The sequence below is a fragment of the Gossypium hirsutum genome, chromosome A10 (assembly GCF_007990345.1).
Source record: "Gossypium hirsutum isolate 1008001.06 chromosome A10, Gossypium_hirsutum_v2.1, whole genome shotgun sequence".
Lineage (NCBI taxonomy): Eukaryota > Viridiplantae > Streptophyta > Magnoliopsida > Malvales > Malvaceae > Gossypium > Gossypium hirsutum.
The window spans coordinates 4,865,133-4,880,669 of record NC_053433.1 but is presented as its reverse complement, the minus strand read 5'-3'; the positions used below and the strand labels follow the sequence as shown (position 1 = coordinate 4,880,669).

The window sequence follows — 15,537 nt, the reverse complement described above, 5'->3', positions numbered from 1 at the left end:
ATTTATGTAGTTAAATAATTTTATATCAGTTTATGTAAATGTAACATTGAGTATAAATAATATGATTCGTTAACTCGACTCGACTTGACTCAAAATTTTTTTACTCGATTCGGTTCGATTTAAAAAAAATTTAAATTGAATTTGTTTACTAAAAAAGATTATCAACTCAACTAATTCGAAATTTTTTTAATTTGATTCGACTCAACTCGAATATTCACCCCTACTCACACGCATCAAGCAAGGCCTTCATCAAATTTGAACCATCCTTTTTTGAAACAGTGACAACAAATGGGACGCTTGCTTTGTTATCCCTATCATGGCCTTTACCTTCATCTTATTCATGATGACCATTTTCCATCTTTATGAAGACCATTTTTATTTCAAAGAACTGAAACTAAAAACATGAAACAAAATTAAAAAAGAACACCTTAAATAAGGTCGCAAAATTTCCATTTTTATGAAATAAAATAAAAACTCATCAAATTCAAAAATTCATATTTTTCGCTTAATTTCCCATAAAAAAAAGGGAAAGGGAAAAAAAAAAGAACACAAATTACACAAAGAAAAGGGGGAGAGACTTGCGGCGAGGCTGGGGTCTTGAAAGGACGGAGATCGGATGGTGCATGGAGGAGATCGAAAGATTGAAGTTCCAAAAGTTGTGAAGAGATTTAGTAGCATTTGTGAGGATTTCTTAAAAATATAAAGTGAGATTTAAGAAGGGGATACGAGAAGGAACTGTCCAGTGGCATTATTTAGTTCGAAGGCGACACCGTTGGGGTGGTTCCGGTTGATGGTGGCTGAGAAGATTGAAGAGTACAAAACAACCATCGTGAAAAGAAGAAAGGAAGAAATTACAAAAGTAAGTTTATGTTTTTTAGTTTTAATTTAATTTTGTTAAAAGAAATAAAAATAAAATGGACAATTTGCTTAGATGCCTCTAATCAATTTATTAACAGTAGACCAATTGGCTCATGTGCCATATCAGTTAAAAAGTTAACTCTATTAGAATCAATGACCACTTTAATAAGCGAAAATAAAATGCAAAAGACTAATTGGACATTTTGAAAATATAAGGACCACATTCAACAAACCAACGGGGGCCATCCATCCATTCTAATCTAAAACCTTTTTTTTTTCCCCAAATGGGTTTGTCTTCATCATGTTGTTTGTTGAAACACCATTTAATTATTAGCTCTATCCTTGGCATATCCATCATCACAATCTCACATGTCAGTGGGTGCTTTACATCAATCTTTCAGCTTTGGTGATTACTTAATTTAGGTTTAGCATGGAGAGATTAGAAATAGCGATAAAATTAGTTATGATAATAATGAGATTAAATATTATAGTAAAGAGATTAGGAATAATGGTGAAATATATATTTGAATTTAAACGCAATTGTAAAGATAATATGAAAATAAAAAATGACCATTAAGAATAATAATAAAATTTATTTTATTTAAAAAAATAACTCAAAAAAGGTTATTTTTGTAAAACAATTCTCTACCTAATTATATTTACTCTCATTGGAGCAAAAAGCACTAGGCAAAATTAAGGGGTGTGGTGCAATTCAATTACCCCACCACGGTTCATCACAGGTGTAAAAAAAGAGTTACTTCACCGTTTAAATTAAAGGTATAGACACTGTTGATTCCATCTAACTAGGGGTGAAATGGTATCCAAACGAGTCTTATACTATATCAACTATTCAACTTACCCACTATGATTTTCCTCTTCTCTAATTTTCAACTCAGTTCCCTCTGCAAATTGAAATAAGTATGACCAACAAACAAAGAAAATGAAAAAAAAAATGTTGGAACCTGTTTAGGGTACAGTTGAAGTTTGAATTTTATTAGGTTTAAACTTGAAAATTTAAATATTAGGTGAAATTTTGAACGGAAATAATAAAAATAAAGTAATTATAATTACAAATTTTTTATTATAAATATAAAAAATAAGATTTTTTAATAATTAAAAACTATCTATAAAAATTATTGAGGTTGGCGTTGACGATAACGAAGACGAAGACGATAGCATCCAAGTCATTGCCCAATAATAAAATAATATTGGACAGGAAGAATCCCGTCAACTTGCTCATGCACGGAAAGTTGCTGCCATTTTCGTCGGTGAGTGATGAGCTTAAAATAATAAAGAAAATTTATAGCGGGCCCAAATTGAGCTAAAAGTCAAGGAAAAAATAAAAAAGAATGAAAAAGAAAAGTTAAAATAAACTAGTTGTTAATATAAGTGGGGATAACTGATGATGAGAACCATTTGTGAAAGGGAAAAAGAAAAATAAGGAAGATAATCTTAAGGTTGAGGATGAAGCCACGAGTAACATCTTCTTGGAAAAGCTTGCTCTATTACTTCTTCTTCTTGCTGGTGGTGGTTTTGTTTTCATGCAGTCAATCCATTACTGCCCAGACTAACGCCACCACCGATCCTTCCGAAGGTTTTCTTCTCTCTCTCTCTTATATATTATAGTAAACTACACCATTAATCACTAAATTATGAATAAATTTTTATTTTAGTCACTTAATTAAAAAAATTATAATTTAACTATCAACATTTTTGAAATTATTTTTTGTCACCCTACTATTAAGTAAAATTACAATTTTAGTACTTAATTTTTATATTTTTTTGTTTAATTTGACTTGAATTATATATACAATAATAAAAATTTGAAATTCTCTTTTTAAAAGTTACAAAATTCTAAAAATAGAATTTAAATAAAAGTAGGAAATAATTTTAAAACCAGATAGAGGGAGAGAACATAAGGGAGAATTGCTTTTAAACTCTCCAAAGTTTCTCTTTGTGTTATCTATATAGAAATATCGAATATCTATTCTCTAAAAAACATAAAAAAATAAAAATATTGATTTTCTATTTTTTTACCTTTTATGCATTCTCTAAAAAAACTCAAAAAAGTAAAAATATTGATTTTTTATTTTTTTTAACTTTCATGTTTCTTGACGTAGTTCATGTGTCATAAGAAAAGAAAAAAAAAATTCAGAATATAAATTGTTTTTAAAATTAGGGTTTTGAAAAATAATTTAAATGAATTGAAAAATTAAATTGAGCTTAAAAAAATTATGATATATTTTATATTTTTGGCTAAAAAAAGTATTAAAGTCAATTTCACGAGACTATGTAATATCAATTCTAGATTTTCTTAAAGGATATGAAGTTCGAAAATATTATTAATTTGACTTTGAGAAACATTGAGGAAACATGCAATTATTTAACTTTTTTTTTAAATTTATTCTGTTTTTATTTTTCTAGAGTTTTAGTATAGAATTTTTAATTTTTAAATAAATTTGAGTTTTTTTTATAAGTTTCATATAGAATGAAGGTGAAGTTGATAGAAAATATAAAAGTTAATGACTAAAATTATTATTATATTAATTAAAAAAGTATCACTAACGGTCGGATGATAATTTTATTAAAAAAATGGGTGATAAAAAAAATGATTTCATAAATATTAATGATCAAATTATAACTCTTTTTAGTTGAATGATTAAAACGAAAATTTACCCGTAATTTAATAATTATATATTATATGCAGCTAAGCTAGCTTACATAAGTTATTTGGGTTAATTTTCGAAGTACTACTGCAGCTGTTATTCACTAGTTTCCTCGCACTAGGTGGGGTTTAAAAGAAAATATTAAATAATAATTATTTTTTAAAGTTCAATATATTAATTCAGTAATATTAATATAATTATGAAAATTGAATTATGATCATTATGAAGATAAAAGGAAACAAAGTGAAACGTCACCGTATTTTATCCCTTGAAAATAATATTACAAACGACAGATAATTATGGGCATAAAATTATTTATAAATTTATAAATTTAAAATTTTTATAAATTTTTGTTATAAATTTTGTTTATAAATTTTATGATTTTTTAAAATTTAAAAGGTTTTAATTGAACTTTTTAATTTGTTACTAAGTCTTTTTGACCTTTAGTATTATTAGTTTCAAAATTTTTAATTTACTTCCAATGAAAGAGAAAGGGTCAAATTGAATAATTGTGTTAAAGTTAAGGGATAAATTTATTATTATACCTTATGTATAAACGCCAAACTTTACGAGAGTTAATTTACCCATTTTTTCAATAAAAAAACTAAAATACAATTCATGATATAATATAAAGAATTTTGTGGTATTTTTACCGACTTGATACATAGTAATATTCTTATAAAAATACATATAGTTAATATTAATCTCTCAATATTTTTTATCTTTGAATAGTATTTTACTTTAATTTAGTTTGAATGTCATGGTTTTTTTTATTAAATACATCCAGTAAATAAACTCCTGAATCCATAACTAAGAAGATTATGCACCTAAGTTTACTCGAACTCACATATTCTTACATTAATAATAATGTGATACCAATTGAGCTAAGCCTCAATCCAAAATATGAAATTATTATTAATTTAAAGTAAAAAGTTTTCCTAATTACAGATGTGATGAAATGATAATCACCTAACATGATGATTATTTTATTTTTACCTTTTTCTTTTTCTCTTCAATTAATTGATTAATGAATTGGGTACAGTAAAGGCATTGAACTCGATCTTCCAACAATGGAATGCACAAGCAGTAGCATCATGGAACACCACTGGAGACCCATGCAGTGGAACTGCTCTTACCCAAAGTCTTTCGGAATTTGAGGATCCTTCTAATAACCCAGCTATCACATGTGATTGTTCTTTCAACGATAACACAGTTTGCCACATTACTCGGCTGTATGCTTCTTGCTCTCACACACTTCTGCAATATCTTTAAGCCATTATAGTATAACAATTGAAAAAGTTGAAATGGGTACTCTTATTGGTAGTCTAATATTTTAATTTTTTTTCTCAGAAGGGTATTTGGACTAGATAAGCGAGGAGCATTACCAAAGGAACTTTTGGATTTGCCTTATCTGGATTTCTTGTAAGAATAATCTTACTTTTTCCTCTCTATTTTCTCCTTACATTACATCTTCATAAGCTAACATTCATTTTGAAAATTTACCAAATGAATACAAATGGTTACAATGTGTCTTTTAGTTTGACAGCAACTCATTTGTATTGTTGGGTGATACAGGAAGCTGGATAGGAACTTCTTCTCTGGTCCTTTGCCAGCATTCATTGGAAATATGTCTAGATTGGGTTTACTGTGAGTACTTAACTATGATATGATAAAAAGCATTTCAATTGTTTTATGGTTCAACACCTTCCAATCCACTTTGTTTTTTAGATGACAGACTACATGCTAGAATAATAAATCATTCTATTCCTATTTCTTTGAATTATTTATTTAATTATTTTACTTTGTGTAGTTCACTTGCTCATAATAATCTCTCTGGAACTATTCCAAAGGAGTTTGGAAATCTCAAGAAGCTATACCTGCTGTAAGAATTGAAGAAACTCTCACTAAAATCTTTTTATCAACATTACAAAGGATAAAACAATCCATTTTTAAGCAAACACTTGTTAAAAGAAATTTTTTATTTGGATCAATATCATGCAGGTCGTTGGGTAATAATGATATCTTTGGAAAATTGCCTCCAGAACTTGGTAATTTAGCTGAGCTTGGAGAATTGTAAGTTCTAACTTTCTTTAGTTCTTCGTAGGGGATGTACATGATTGTCTTTACAAGTTACCCTTGAAATTATTATAACAATTGGTTTATGAATTTGGCAGATACATTAACAGTTGTGCATTAAGTGGTGAGATCCCCTCAACATTTGCTAAACTTAAAGAACTGCGAACTGTGTAAGAAAGACTTGCCTTTTCTCCCTCATGGTCTTGCCAATTGCCCTTTCTCCCTCATGGACTGAGTGATAAGCTGTGTTGAATTTCAGGTGGGCGTCTGATAATGCTTTCACAGGCAAAATACCAGACTTTTTTGGTAACTTGACAAAGCTTACAGCATTGTAATTCATCAAAACATCTTGGTTAATCTTCATTTAAGTTCTCCTTGAATCAGACATCAAGACTTTGCTTAAATTTTTCATCAATATGACTAGCCTTATGTTTATATAGGAGATTTCAAGGGAACTCTTTTGAAGGTCCAATACCATCCAGTTTAGGAAATCTAACCTCATTGACTTCTTTGTAAGTAGAGATATTTTGCTTTTCTGATAGTAATCCTACCACCGAATGACTCTCTCCCTTTGTTTGCATATTCATGCGTGATATATCTACGCATATAGACATGTTTTTTATAATCGTACATCATGTAGGCGAATTGGCGATATATATAACGGGAGTTCTTCTTCTCTTGATTTCATAAGAAATTTAAAGAACTTGACCGACTTGTGAGTTAACCACACTCTTTACTTCTTGCATTCTTATGTTTTCTTTTCTTGGGAAAAAGATGAAATGTTTTTATCTAAATTTGAGGAATTAATATATTTTTTCATTTTCTTATAGGGTTCTAAGAAATGTGTTGCTCACTGGTAATTTGCCATCTTATATCACGGAAATACAATATTTGCAAAAGCTGTAAGTTCCATTTAAAAGTTATCTGCTTCAAAAATCCACGGTATTTGCTTGCTTCATGTTTCAAATTTCTTTCTGTTCCAGGGATTTGAGTTTCAACAACTTAACAGGCCGAATTCCAAGTGTTTTGTTCACTATGAAATCTCTTGAATACTTGTAAGCAACAAAAAAGAAGAAAAAGAAAACCATCCCATCAAGAATTGAAAATATAGCATAAGACTCATGGTTTTCACTTAACATTTTTCGTCTCTTTCATGCTATTGAAATGGTTAGGTTTCTTGGAAATAATGGTCTGTCAGGTTCTATTCCCAGCCAAAAGAGTGAAACTCTTACGACCATGTAAGTCACTACCTCATCAACTTATTCCATATGATGTTAGTTTTAGATGTCCACCATCTGAACGTTAACCATTATTAGCTTCTTCCGTTTGGTGAACCATCAAAAAGAAATCACAGTCTGTCAGGTTTCTGACTAATATACTTTCTATGCAGAGATTTATCATACAATTTTCTATCAGGAAACTTGCCTTCTTGGGTAAACTCACGCTTACAGCTGTATGTATCTTAATCCAGGATACTTTACTAACTTAACTTTGCTCTCTAATTTTAACACCACTTTGTAGCTTGTGACCTTTTTAGTGCTCAAATGGACCTTGTTTTCTTATTGTTCATATCGCATTGCAAAATAGGAATCAATTAGAAATCAATACCAACGAGATATTGTTTCATGGAATTTTATGTAGGAACCTTGTGGCCAACAACTTTACATTTAACAGTTCAATCAATAGGTGAGTTATCGTCTCGTAGCACTCGATTTTCCCTTCTAAACTTCATTGGAAGAATTCTTTCACCTTTATGAAAATAAAGGCTGGCTTGCTTTATCTCTGCTATGCGATGCATTCTTTTCAAGTTCTAATTAAGAAATTGTTTTGAAATTCCTCAGGCTTTTACCAGGATTAGAATGCCTCCAAAGAAGCTTCCCATGCTTTAGAAATGCTCCACGATGTACTAGCTTAAACTTTTGAACCAGTACCTATTGTCGAAGTCATAATTATAAGATTGAATCAAGACCAAAGCTTAATGCTCTGCTAACATATTTCAACGTCGGCATTGGCAGATGCAAATTTTTCTATCAAGTGTGGTGGACCAGCGATGATAGCTGATGGGATATCATTCGATGTTGATAATAGTACACTTGGCCCAGCAACATTTAATATATCCAGTATACGAAAATGGGCGGTTAGCAATGCAGGCTTGTTTGCAGAAAGGCCAATTCAACAGTATGTGCAAAACTTCGCAGGAACAGTGAGTGGTACCAACACTCCGAAGCTCTATGAGACTTCAAGGCTATCCCCCGGATCACTCAGATACTATGGCCTAGGCCTTGAGAACGGGTCTTATACTGTAAGATTGTTCTTTGCAGAGACTGGTTTCCCGGAGCTTGCCTCACAGTCTTGGAAGAGTCTAGGAAGGCGTGTTTTTGACGTTTATATTCAGGTAATATGTCATTTAATGTAGAAATTCATACCATTCTAAGCTGCATATATCTATAGATATATATTCATTCCATTTCCTCTATCCGCAGCGTTTTTATGATCACAATCATGTTCCCATAGTTTTACACTTAAAAAATACCTAGTGCTACAATATCTTATCAATGCTTCATCAGGGAACCCGACAACTAAGGGATTTTGATATATCAAAGGAGGCTGGGGGTGTTAATAAAGCAATAATTAGGAATTTCACCACTAATGTAACTGGGAACCATCTTGAAATTCACCTGTTTTGGGCTGGTAAAGGGACTACTGGCATACCAACAACCGGTACTTACGGTCCAGCCATTTCAGCTATTAGTGTTGCTCCAAGTAAGACATCTTAAACTTATGAATCCTCATGTTATAAATGTTTCACGTGTCTATCTTTGGTTCTCTATTTCTAATACATCTATTTTGTTCTTGAGATTTCAAACCAAGTGTCAGTGGGTTACCACCGGACAATCCTAAAAAAAAGAAGCACACAGCATTGATTGCTGGTGTTACAATTCCTGTAGTAGCATTGGCTTTGATACTTATATTCTCAATTCTTTATATGAAGAGAGAAAAAGAAGAAGATGATGATGATGATGATGAGGGTAAGAGCACTGGTTTATTATAAAATATTGTATATTCTATGGTTATTCTGAGTCACATGTTGCTAATTGCTTTACTTTACTCTGTAGTGCTTCTTGGAATCAGCCCTAGACCAAACACGTTTAGTTATTCCGAGTTAAAAGCTGCCACCGAAGACTTTAATCCTTCAAACAAGTTAGGAGAAGGGGGGTTCGGACCTGTGTACAAGGTAAACAGTGTTTATAATTTTTAGCATGTTGACATGCTTGTCATGTAATGATTAAATTACCAAGAGAGGATGATTTATTACAGTGTTACTAAATCCTAGTATGCTTTAGGGTACACTTTCAGATGGGAAAGTTGTAGCTGTAAAACAACTTTCAGTAGCATCAAACCAGGGGAAAGATCAGTTTGTTACTGAGATAGCTACCATATCAGCAGTACAACATCGTAATCTTGTCAAACTATACGGGTGCTGCATCGGAGGAAATAGGCGCCTCCTTGTTTACGAGTATCTTGTGAACAAAAGCCTTGATCATGCACTTTGGGGTACAAGAAAAGTCAAACATAAAATTTTGTGCTTTCCATTTTTTTTTTTGAATAGCTGTACGAGATTCATTGTACTACTAATGCAGGACAAAAGGACTTGCATCTTGATTGGCCAACTCGCTTCAATATTTGCCTTTTAACTGCAAAAGGCCTAGCTTATCTTCACGAGGAGTCTAGGCCAAAGATTGTTCATAGGGATGTCAAGGCAAGCAATATTTTGCTTGATGCAGAGCTGTGCCCCAAAATATCTGATTTTGGATTGGCAAAGCTTTATGATGACAAGAAAACACATATCACCAGTCGCGCTGCTGGAACAGTGTAAGACCTTTCAACCTCAGTAGCATGTAATTTCTGTTCCCAAATTGCTAGATTTAGTAGTTTTATTAGGAGAAATTAATCACCAGTGCAATGTAATTATCTTGAAGTGGCTATCTGGCACCAGAGTATGCAATGCGCGGTCATCTTACAGAGAAAGTAGATGTTTTTAGCTTTGGTGTTGTTGCTTTGGAGATTATAACTGGTAGACCAAACTCTGACAATAGATTAGAAGATGGTAGAGTTTATCTTCTTAATTGGGTAATCCAAAAGGATAACTTTCCCTTTTGCAATACTATTTATTCAAGCACCTATTAAAATTTAAAGGACTTAATCATTATTAATTTGTTCCTACAAATGTCTCTAGGCATGGACCCTGCACGAAAATAACCAACTCTTGAGCCTCCTTGATCCTACGTTAGCGGAGTTCGACGAAAACGAAGCTCTTCGAGTGATAGGGGTAGCATTTTTATGCACTCAGGCATCACCGTCATTGCGACCGTCCATGTCTCGTGTTATTGCTATGCTTGTAGGAGATACTGAAGTGGGCAACGTTACAACAAAACCAAGTTATTTAACTGACTGCGATTTTAAGGATGTAACAGGGGATTATGAGGATAAAACAGACACCTTCATGGATGAAGAATCTCAAAAGTCCAATGCATCCGATCATAGTAGCAATGGAATCAAGAGTAAGAACAATACTCTTTCAGGGCTAAATGATCAACCAATGCTCTCCCCAGTAAATGTTTCTGGATTCAGGGAGAGCATTGGAGAAGGAAGGTGAGAGTTGTTTGTTCCATGCATGCATGCTATAATGGCATATCAGATTGTCTTAAAAAAACATGGAATAATGAAAAAAGAAAAAGAGGTTATTGGGCAAATTGTCACCATAAGTGAATAATGAAATTTGCCACCAAGCTTTGTTTTGATTGATATTTGTCATTTTGTTTTATAAATTTATCCTTATATTTAAAATTTTAGAATTTGACCGAATCAATTTGGCTGAACTAAAAATCAGCGATCTGATTAGTGATATATAATAAAATATTAGAACAAACAATTGTGAATGAAAAAAAAGAGAAGAAGATAATAAAATCAATTATTCAATTTGTTTAACCGATTATGAAATCTTTTATAATTTTTAACAATTCTTATGAATTTTATTTTTTAATTACAATCGAAAATCAATCTGCACAATTTTATCATTGATTTCATTTTAAAATATTGTTTACATCTAACTTTCAATTTTGCCACTAATTTTATTTTTTAATTAAAATTTACCATTCAATATTGATTCAACACCAAAAAAGTATTTCAAATATTTTATGTTAATAATTAAGAATAAATCAATTTATAAAACATTAATAAAATAAATAATTTTTTGTTTAGTAAAAAAAACTTGAAAATTTAAAAAAAAAACAAAAAAAAAACTAAATTTAGTTTGTGTAAAGTAAACATTTCGTTAACGAATTTATTATTTTTAAATGTTAAAATAAAATAATTAAAATAATTATTTTAATTCAGTCTTGTTTTCAAATTATTTAAAATTGAATCTCAAAAGGAAATTCAAAATAAAAATTTACTAGTAAAATTCAATCAATCATATATAAACGCAAAATTCAATATTGAATTAAAATTTATGATGAGTTTATCTTAGTATTAAAATATATATTTTATTTATCTACTAGATAATCCCTTTACTTTAGATGAGCTAAAAGAAACAGTTTGGTGTTGTGATAGCTTCAAGGCCCCCGGACCAGACGGATTCAACTTGGGGTTCTTCAAGGCAACGTGGGATCTACTTAAAGACGACCTTTGGAAGTTTGCAAGTGATTTCTTCACTAAAGGAAAATTTGAACCTGGCCTTATTTCTTCATTTCTCGTATTGATTACCTCAAAGATTACGGACCCATTAGCTTGGTTAGTTCGTTGTATAAAATTCTGGCTGAACTCCTTGTGAGAAGGCTGAAACTAGTTATGGGAAGTATCATTAGCGACACAAAAACCGCCTGCATAGCTGGACGTCAAATTTTGGACACAGTGCTAATAGCTAATGATGTAATTCATTCAGTGAAAAGTATGAAGCGAAAAACAGATTCTCTCATCATCAAACTTCATTTCGAAAATCCCGTTGATTGTGTTAATTTGATTAGGGTGATTAAAATTTGATTCGATTAAAAAAATCGAAAAAAATTTCAAATTTCGAATTAAATGAATTAAGTTATTTGAGCTATTTAAATTATTCGAGTTAATTCAATTTTTTTTCAAATTTCGAGTTCGAATCGAGTTCAATTTTTGAATTCGAATAACTCGAATAATTTGAATAAACCGAATACCAAATTATAATATTTTATATTTTTATCCCAAACTTCTAAATTTTTAATATGCATGCAACAGGGAGACCTAGAGACGGAGCCTCAGGATCATGGTTGAAATTGTGTTTAAGTGTGAATAGAATATTATTTTAAAACTAAGCAAATATTCAACATGTTAAAGCTACTTTGTGAAATAATTTGTATATTAAATTAAAGCTACATAATTGAATTAAATTCATGTAGGTGACGAGGCCAATTAGATAGTGTTTTGGTAATAACTATATTGAACATGAATGGCAGAACATATATTAAAGAATGTATTTGATAAATTTCGGATATGAAATATAGCACTTTGTACTCGGATCTAACGATTGGGCCGGGTATGAGGTGTTACAAGAACTGTGGATAGCGACTAATATTTTTAAAATTACTTGTTAACCATTAGCTAGATTATATAATTAATTAAGTTAAATAATTATAAAATATATAGTATATTAGAAGGAAGCTACTCATTCCTTCTTCATCATTCGGTTCAACATAGTAAGAGAAGGAAAGAAAAAAAAATTCGTGGAAGTTCTTCATTGCCGTGGCTTGCTCATAAAAAAATGGTAAGTCTTCTTTGAACCTTTGGCGAGATTGATGACTTTAGGTGATAGCTAGGTATGAACCCATACATTTGAAGCTTGAATTTTGATAGGAAAATGCTTAATAGTTGAGTACTTAGAAAGCTTAGAGAGTGAGAAAAGAACTTTGACAATAAGCATGTTTTTGGGTAGCTTGAAGTCCTTCAATATAGTTCTAAAATTAGAATCAAATACAAAGGGGATAATTACGAGATATGTGAAAATTGAACATTAGGATTCTAAGAAGTTAAAACTTGATGAGGTTATGCTTAGCATGTTTGAATTTAGATGATTTATTGGTTGAGTGTGAATCTAACTTTATATTAAGGTTTGGATTGATTAATGTAGCTAAAGTCAAGGCGAAAATGTTGAAAAACAAGGTAAAAGAAAAAAAGATAGATGCGTGATGACTTTGGTTGGTTTGTTTTGATATAATTTTCTTTCTTTACATGAATTTATTAAGTAATTAGGCTTAAGAAACTTTTATGAATGGCTTGATGTTATGAAATTTGCTACTATGATTTACTGGTTTGAAAATGACTTTCATGATATGACAATTTGGTAGAGTTATTATGATGAGTAATATAAATGATATGTGATATAGAGTTTTATACCTTCGGGCCTTGCACTTATGTGTTTTGATGTGTTGGGAGGATATGATATGGTGCCATCGAACTCTATACAATATGTACTTTGGTGTATTGGATGATTATATTCTTGTGAGCTCATTAGTGTGATGAATAGTCCCATATATCTAATCATTGAGTTAGAACTCTATTATTAGGGCTAAACATATATAAATGGAATGCGGTTATGATATAGTACTGAAATGTGACATGTTTGGCATATGAGATCAAATTATAAATACCTTGAGGTTGTATCCGAATTTTGATATGTGTTTAATAAAATGATGTATTGGTATGATGATTTGTAATATGTATAATTAATTTAACGAAAACGAGATATGATGTATGTATGAAAGAATAATGATGTATGTAATTATTATTTAATGATATGGTAATTGGTAATGATATGTTAAATTAATGTTAATTAGTATGCTTTACCGCTTAATATGGAACTTGGGCTTAATGATATGATTTAATGTGATGTTAGTATGCTTATTCCGTGACTGAAATGTACTTACGTTTATAACTTCAACATATATATACAATGTTAAAATTGAATGTCGATAATGACAATGAATCGTAAAGAAAGAGAGAAATAGAACACACAGAATTTGAATAATATAAGAGGAGAGACGATTACGTCTATTTATAGGATTAAAAATATTATTTTAATCAAAGTCAAATAGAAGTAACGTAATAAGATTAAAATACTTTATTCTAATTAACATCAAATAGAGAAAGTAAACTTCTATCGGATTTTACTTGTGCAGGTTATACCGTAGATCTTCCTATATATTTTGCCACTTGTATTTTATTTTTAATAGAAATTTAGATCTCACAACTTCAAACACACGAGATATTTTGAATTGTTTATATTGACTAAGAAGAAGGCGAGAAGCATCCGAGTCATTGCGTGGAATGCTAATGTGAAAGTATCTAGTTGTAACCCTACTACTAGATTTTAATCTAAGTGGTGGGCGATAGAAGGAAAACATTACATTCGTGAAGTGAAAAGAAAAAAAGATGATAATATTAAGGTTGACGATGGAGCACTAACCAAACATTTTGGTTTATTTCCAAACCATCACCTCATCCTTTATTGGTTCAATTGCAATTATAGGCTCCAACTTTTCCAACTTTAGTGATTATGTTACCCACATACTTAAACCTTCTATTTTTAAACCTTTTTACCAATTGGTCTATACTTCTACTAATAAATCGTATTTTACTCTTGATTTATCGTTAATTTTCTGTGTCTAATTAGTTAATTGTTTAGTATTATACAATTAAAGGAAAAGAAGGGAGGGAGGGAGAGGGAGAGGGAAAAAGAAAAAGAAAAAGAAAGGAGAGTAGGAAAGGAATTGGAGAAAAAAAAAGTAAAAAAAAAAAATTCTCTTTGGTCCCTTTCAATTTTGATATTGAGCAAATTAGCCCTTTTTAGAAAGAAAAGTAAGCAATTTAGCCCCTATCAATTTCGAAGCTGAGAAACTAATGAGCATTTTTTCCATCAATTTATTTCACTTTTGATTGGTATAATAACAAATTTAACCTTCAATATTTATAAATTATATTATTTTGGTCTTGATTCTAAAAATTCAACAAATTTAACCCTTATTGGATATCAAAAAATTCAGAATCAAAACCAATTTGATAGAATGTATAAATTTTCTTTATTTTTTAAAAATAAATTTTAGTTTTTTCCAATAAAAAAATCCAGAGTTTTATAATTTTTTTTTGAATTTTTAATGCTACAGCCATAGGTATAGTAAACAAAATCATACGAAAAGAAAAAGGGGTACGAAATAACCATAACGGATGCCTTGGATGGACATCAAGTGGTTGATATTATCCCCCTAGGACAAGAACTTCATGTTTCAGAGGGTGAATCTATCAAACTCGATCAACCATTAACAATTAATCCTACTGTGGGTGGATTTAGAGGTGATCATGGGTCGGGCTGGGTTGGGTTCGGGCCAGGCCCAGATAAAATTTTAGGCCCGCTCGGGCCCGAAATATGAGCCTAAAAATTTGTCTAAGCCCGGCCCGAAATAAAATTACTAAGCCCGAGCCCGGCCCGGTCCAACCGATATTAAATTTTTTTTACTTATTTCATTAAATAAAAAATTTTAAAAATATAATAAATCAAATATATTTAAAAACATAAAAACAAATATTAAGACAAATAAAAATAATACTAAAACAATTCTTAAAACAATACACAAATTGACAATATAATAAAAAAAGGTTATATTAAAAATTTAAAATGATTAAAAATAAAATAAAAATAAATATTAATATATAATTTGGACCGGGTCGGGCCCGAGCAAAAAAACTCTTACCCGAGGCCCGGCCCGTTTTCTAAACGGGCCTCATTTTTTTGCCCAAGCCCATTTTTCGGGCCTATATTTTTACCCAAACTCTTTTATTTTTCGGGCGAGCCTTCGGACCGGGCCGGGCCGCCTAGCCCATTATCAGCTCTAAGTGGATTTAGTCAGGGATG

At 30.8% G+C, this 15,537-nt stretch overlaps 1 protein-coding gene across 2 annotated transcripts; it reads left to right on the top strand.

Moving 5' to 3' along the window:
• The first annotated feature begins 2,253 nt into the window (after nt 1-2,253).
• Nucleotides 2,254-10,400, top strand: LOC121203543 (probable LRR receptor-like serine/threonine-protein kinase At1g56140). Of its 2 annotated transcripts, XM_041079651.1 has the most exons (24): nt 2,254-2,452; nt 4,567-4,756; nt 4,875-4,946; nt 5,100-5,171; nt 5,335-5,406; nt 5,526-5,597; nt 5,699-5,770; nt 5,860-5,931; nt 6,041-6,112; nt 6,241-6,315; nt 6,431-6,502; nt 6,584-6,655; nt 6,773-6,838; nt 6,991-7,053; nt 7,242-7,286; nt 7,442-7,503; nt 7,616-7,995; nt 8,168-8,363; nt 8,459-8,629; nt 8,717-8,835; nt 8,945-9,155; nt 9,242-9,473; nt 9,581-9,731; nt 9,838-10,400. In XM_041079651.1, exons 1-24 carry the CDS (start codon nt 2,323-2,325, stop codon nt 10,255-10,257), a joined length of 3,159 nt encoding a protein of 1,052 aa, XP_040935585.1. In that variant the 5' UTR covers nt 2,254-2,322; the 3' UTR covers nt 10,258-10,400. The 2 variants fall into 2 exon arrangements, with proteins under 2 accessions (XP_040935585.1, XP_040935586.1); XM_041079652.1 differs by lacking the exon at nt 9,581-9,731.
• Nucleotides 10,401-15,537: the final 5,137 nt, after the last annotated feature.